Source organism: Amphibalanus amphitrite, unplaced genomic scaffold (genome assembly GCF_019059575.1).
Source record: "Amphibalanus amphitrite isolate SeventyFive unplaced genomic scaffold, NRLGWU_Aamphi_draft 001907F_arrow, whole genome shotgun sequence".
NCBI classification, from domain to species: Eukaryota; Metazoa; Arthropoda; class Thecostraca; order Balanomorpha; family Balanidae; genus Amphibalanus; species Amphibalanus amphitrite.
The window spans coordinates 82,967-88,235 of record NW_024883400.1 but is presented as its reverse complement, the minus strand read 5'-3'; the positions used below and the strand labels follow the sequence as shown (position 1 = coordinate 88,235).

At 60.0% G+C, this 5,269-nt stretch overlaps 1 protein-coding gene across 1 annotated transcript; it reads left to right on the top strand.

Annotated features, from left to right (window-relative positions):
- The first annotated feature begins 195 nt into the window (after positions 1 to 195).
- LOC122375734 (nascent polypeptide-associated complex subunit alpha, muscle-specific form-like) lies at positions 196 to 2,591 on the top strand. Its single transcript, XM_043355231.1, has 3 exons — positions 196 to 414; positions 738 to 1,085; positions 1,443 to 2,591. Exons 1-3 carry the CDS (start codon positions 196 to 198, stop codon positions 2,589 to 2,591), a joined length of 1,716 nt encoding a protein of 571 aa, XP_043211166.1.
- The last annotated feature ends 2,678 nt before the right edge of the window (positions 2,592 to 5,269 follow it).

Genomic DNA, 5,269 nt, shown 5'->3' with positions numbered 1-5,269 from the left:
AGCGGCAGAGCTGGCGCGGGCGACGAGGCGCGGCGCTCGCCATACTTGTTATCTTTTTGGACACTTTTCGGCCTGAACGTATCGCAGTAAATAAATCGCGTTTTCATTGATTGTGTGCTCTTTCACTCAAACGAACCAAAACATAACATGGCGCGGTCGGTTTTGTAATTACGTGACTGAGCAGCTTACAGCGCGATGAAGAAAATTTTGATTCAAGAACTGACGGCGCTGCTGGAGAGGCAGACGGAGAGAGCCGCCGAGGCCGACAAGCGCCTGGAGCGTTTGGAGAGGCTGCTGTACAGAGAGCCCTCCGCGGGGACCGGGACGGGCACGACGGCGGAGTGTCAGAGTCGGGGGCTGAGCGAGGCGCTGATGAATCCGTTGGACCAGCTGCCGCCGCCCGCCGGACTGTCTGCCTGCCGGCGTCGGCGACTCCGGCCCCGCACCTGAAGTCGACCTCGACGTGCAAAGCCCGTGTCGAGTGCAGTGTGCGCGACAGTGAGACAAGAGCGGTGAGCAGGCTGGAGGACTCTGAGCCGACGCTCAGACACGCCGTGACAGTGGGGGAAACGTGGAGTGCCCATGCCACGTGCCAAGACCTCTGCGGCACCAAGGGACATTTCGTGGCCCACCTGCCGGCCTACAAGAGGGGCCGCAGGCGGCCGAATGTCGCCCATGCCGCCGCCGAAACATCTCGTCAGTTTCTTGAGCGTTGCCCTACCTGTGGCCGTCGCCAGCACGCCGGCGGAGACACGTGTCGCGCCGCTGGCGCCATCTGTCGTGCGTGTGGCGAACCAGGACATTTTGAGGTAGTGTGCCACGAGAGGGCCACCGCCGCGGCCGATCGTCCAGTGGCGACCTCTGCAGTGACGAGAGTACGCGACTCGCCGGTGGTGGCGCCAGTAACGGTAGCCGCCGGCACCGCCGTGTTGCCGCCGCAGGCGGACACGGGCCGCACCGGGAGTACTGCAGCGCAGCCCACAGAGCCGGACGGAGCTACGGACGCCTACGGAGCCTCGCCGCCGCCGGCGGGAGGCATCCCAACTTGGAGCACGGACCGAGTGCACGGAGCCTCGCCGCCGCCGGCGGGAGGCCCATCGGTAGCCACCGGCGCCGCCGTGTCGGTGCCGCCGGCAGACACGGGCCGAGGAGCCGGCCGTACCGCGGCGCAGCCCACCGAGCCGGCTGGCGCGCGCGGAGCCTGCCCGCCGCCGGCGGGAGGCTGGCCGGCGCAGACCATGGAGGCAGCCCCCGGCGTGTCACCGCCGCAGGCGGACACGGACCGCACCGGCCGTACCGCGGCGCAGCCCACCGAGCCGGCTGGCGCGCGCGGAGCCTGCCCGCCGCCGGCGGGAGGCTGGCCGGCACAGACCATGGAGGCAGCCCCCGGCGTGTCACCGCCGCAGGCGGACACGGACCGAGCTGGATGTACCGCGGCGCAGCCTACAGAGCCGGCTGACGCCCACGGAGCTTCGCCGTCGCCGACGGGAAGCCTTCCAACGCGGACCAGCCACGGAAACGAAGCCGCTGGTGACGCCGTGTTGCCGCCGCCGGCGGACACGGGCCAACCCGGGGCCACTGCGGTGCAGCCTGCAGGCCCGGATGCAGCGGCTGTAGCTTACGGAGCCTCGCCGCCGCCGGCGGGAGGCCTACAAACGCTGAGCACGGGCCGAGGCGTAGCTGCCGGCACCGCTGTGTCGTCGCCGCCGGCGGACACCGTCCGGACCGGGTGTACCGCGGCGCAGCCTACCAGGCCGGCTGCAGCTTACGGGGCCTCGCCGCCGCCGGCGGGAGGCCTACCCACGCGGACCAGGGACGGAGGTACAGCCGCCGGCTACGCCGTGTCGCCGCTGCCGGGGGACACCAGCCAAGCCGACTGTTGTGCGGCACAGCCCATCGAGCTGAGTGAGACTACTGATGTCTACGGAGCCTCGCCGCCGCCGGCGGGAGGCATGCCAACTCGAAACACGGATGGAGGCCCAGCCGCCAGCACCGCCGAGTCGCCGCCGCCGGCGGGCACCGGCCAAGCCGGCTGTAGTCATGCGGCGCAGCCTACCGAGCTGGCTGACGCCTACGGAGCCTCGCCGCCGCCGGCGGGAGGCCTGCCAGTACGGAGTGGGGACGGAGACCCGCCCGCACAAATGGTGGCGGCTCACGCCGCCGCGCTCCTCCGTACGCCGCAGGGATGCGTGTCCGCCGGTGACAAGTCCGATCGGCGCGGTGACACGAACCTCGGTGACACCACCCTCCACTCGGTCGAGGTGGTGGATGAGGACCCGCTTCACGCAGCTGCCGTCGCAGCTATGCTCGCTGAGCGGGATACGGAGTGCGACTCGCGTCTGCCGCCGCTCGTGGCCCCGAGTCCAGGGGTGACCAGAGCCGCCGCTGACCGCGACCCGTGGCCGCCACCGACACCGGAGCGACGCCTGCCGCGGACCTCCCCGTGCGACGGCGGGCGCGTCCGCTGCAAGAAGCGCCCGAGACGCCGCGGAAGAGAGCGCAGGCGCCGCCGTTTGCACCGCGCTGCGGTGGCCTTGTGCGCCCGGACCCCGGAGGGTCCGCTGTGGCGCTTTGGAGTGAAGACGATGTGATCGTCTTGGGGGGGAGGTGTTGTGTTATGGTCCAACCCCCGCACGGCTGCTGGCCGCGCCTGCGCGCGCCCCTGCCGCCGCCACCGCTGGCCGCCCCGGCTACATGCCTGTGAGCGCCTCTGCCGCCGCCAGCTGACTGCGCGCCGAGCGGCAGAGCTGGCGCGGGCGACGAGGCGCGGCGCTCGCCATACTTGTTATCTTTTTGGACACTTTTCGGCCTGAACGTATCGCAGTAAATAAATCGCGTTTTTCATTGATTGTGTGCTCTTTCACTCAAACGAACCAAAACATAACAAGAGAGAGAGAGAGAGAGAGAGAGAGAGAGAGAGAGAGAGAGAGGGAGAGAGAGAGAGGGAGAGAGAGAGAGAGAGTACCGCGCGCGCGTTGGTGAATGTTCAGAGTCATGTAATTGGCACTCACAGAGCGAGACATGGCCGGCAGAGTGAATGCCGTAGATAGAGCGGGGGAGTGGAAGGGCGGGGCGACTTTTGCTGACAAAGACAAGGACAAGGGAGGACGGAATGGCTCAGTGACGGGCGGACAGTACAGGATGGAGCGGTGGGTCGGCGCGGCAGGGGGGGGGGATATGGGCGGGCCTGGGGAAGGAGAGGAATCAGAAGGCACGCCAATGGGAGGGAGGGACCCGGAGACGGAGCACGCCGACATGAAGAGCGGGGCAGCTCGTGGGACAAACTAATGAAGATTGAAAAAATGAGAGGAGACAGCCAAGGAGGACGCACTAAGTGATTACTTGATGCAGAGGGTGTCGCTTACTGATATGCGCTATTGAATGCGGTGGGATGCATGAACAAAGTGGAAATAATGCAAAATGAAATATAGGTATAATGGACTCAGTCTCCATGGGACTTTGTGAATTTGAATTGTCTACGAAGATGAAACATTAGCTGATCAGGATCACAAGTGATAATGGAAACGTTTTGGTAGTGAATTAGAAATATTTGTGAGTTATGCGGGGAAAAATTCCATTTCAGTTCCGACTAAATAAGGCATCTTGTCCATACAAGTATAAAAAACAAGCACCTTTACAACTTAACCTGAAACGTGTATTTCTAGAGAATTGAACGAATGCGACCTGAATGCATGTTTCACAAGTTTTTCTCAATACGTCAATGGCCTCCAAAAGCTTGACACTTCAAGTTACGACCTTTATGCATGCACCAAACATGCCATCCTCTGCCTGTGTTGACAATAGACAATAGACAATAGACAGTTTATTCAGGACATTCCACTGGAACATGTGGCTATTACTGCCCGTCGTCAGTAAAACAGGTGATGATAAAATACAATAAAAGATGAAAGGGGAACACATACAGAGAGACACTCATGATGACTAGTTGCTAGTGTTCTGCTCCTCGAGCAGATGCCTGCGTAGGCGTTGTCCGAACGCCCCCGGGGGCAGTCGGGGCAAGTCCGATGGCAGTGAGTTGAGGGCAGACTTGTGATCAGCTCAGTTGAGCCGGCTCAAAAATCAGCTCAGCTCATGAGCCGGCTCAACATTTTGCCAAATTGTTGAGCTGTGAGCTGAGCCGGCTCAGTAATGCATTGAGCTGAGCTGCTGTCTGAGCTGAGCTGAATGAGCTTGAGCTGAGCTGAGCTGAATGAGCTTGAGCTGAGCTGAGCTGAGCTGAGCTGATTGAGCTGAGCTGAGCTGAGCTGAGCTGATTGAGCTGAGCTGAGCTGATTGAGCTGAGCTGAGCTGAGCTGATTGAGCTGAGCTGAGCTGAGCGAGCTGAGCTGAGCTGAGCTGAGCGAGCTGAGCTGAGCTGAGCGAGCTGAGCTGAGCTGAGCGAGCTGAGCTGAGCTGAGCTGAGCAAGCTGAGCTGAGCTGATTGAGCTGAGCTGATTTAGCTGAGCTGAGCTGAGATCCAGTTCTAGTAGGTACACTGGAAGATGATGAGAACGGATAAAAATATAAAACCGAATGCAATGTGCATTGAATATCCCTCGCCCGCACATGCCATTTTCCCATCCTAGAACGCACATGGGGGGGGGGGGGGTTGCCACCCCTTCCCGCGCCATTTCGTTCCTGTTGGAGATAGAGCTTAGCAGTAAAGACCAAAAAGATTTTTTGGGAAGAGACGAATTTAATGATACCCAGTTTTACCTTCTCAGGTCAGTCATTGACCTTCCAGGTCAGGTCAAACTAAAAAATGTTGCTGTTTTGGGTCACCGTTGGATATCAAGTGCGCTGCTTATCAAATACAGATGACGATGCTGTTTTCTGGTGCTAAGCCAGCTAGAACCTCTTTGTCACACTATCCGACCAGAATTTTGCTGCTGAGGTCATTTCAGGTCAAGTTAGGTCAAGGTCAATTATATGTGTTTGTATGGCTGTGTGTGTCTGTGTGTATACTGATGTGTGCACCGATTGTTTTTGGGTCCATATCACATGAAATCATGATCTGAGAAGCTTTTACCAAAAATGCAGTCAAAAAACTTCACAAAAAGTAAATTCAGCTTGCCTAAAACGCAATTATCTTAGCTGACCTAGGTTGACCTTGACCCTGACCTTGACCCCTGTACATCGTCGAACAATATGTTCCATGATAGGTGGGAGGTAAGACTGGCAAAAAAGGCCGAAATCAGGGTGTCAAAAGCTCACAAGGCCCATGGCAAACGCAAGATGTTGAGAATTGGCCATTTGGGTCATGACATGA

What these genes read in the sequence shown, in the direction of transcription:
- LOC122375734 (XM_043355231.1), top strand. Translation starts at nt 196, where the DNA reads ATGAAGAAAATTTTGATTCAAGAACTGACGGCGCTGCTGGAGAGGCAG. An exon ending in CGCCGCCCGCCGGACTGTCT is followed by an intron (nt 415 to 737) that starts GCCTGCCGGCGT and finishes GGCCGTCGCCAG; the next exon opens with CACGCCGGCGGAGACACGTG. An exon ending in ACGGAGCCTCGCCGCCGCCG is followed by an intron (nt 1,086 to 1,442) that starts GCGGGAGGCCCA and finishes ACCGCGGCGCAG; the next exon opens with CCTACAGAGCCGGCTGACGC.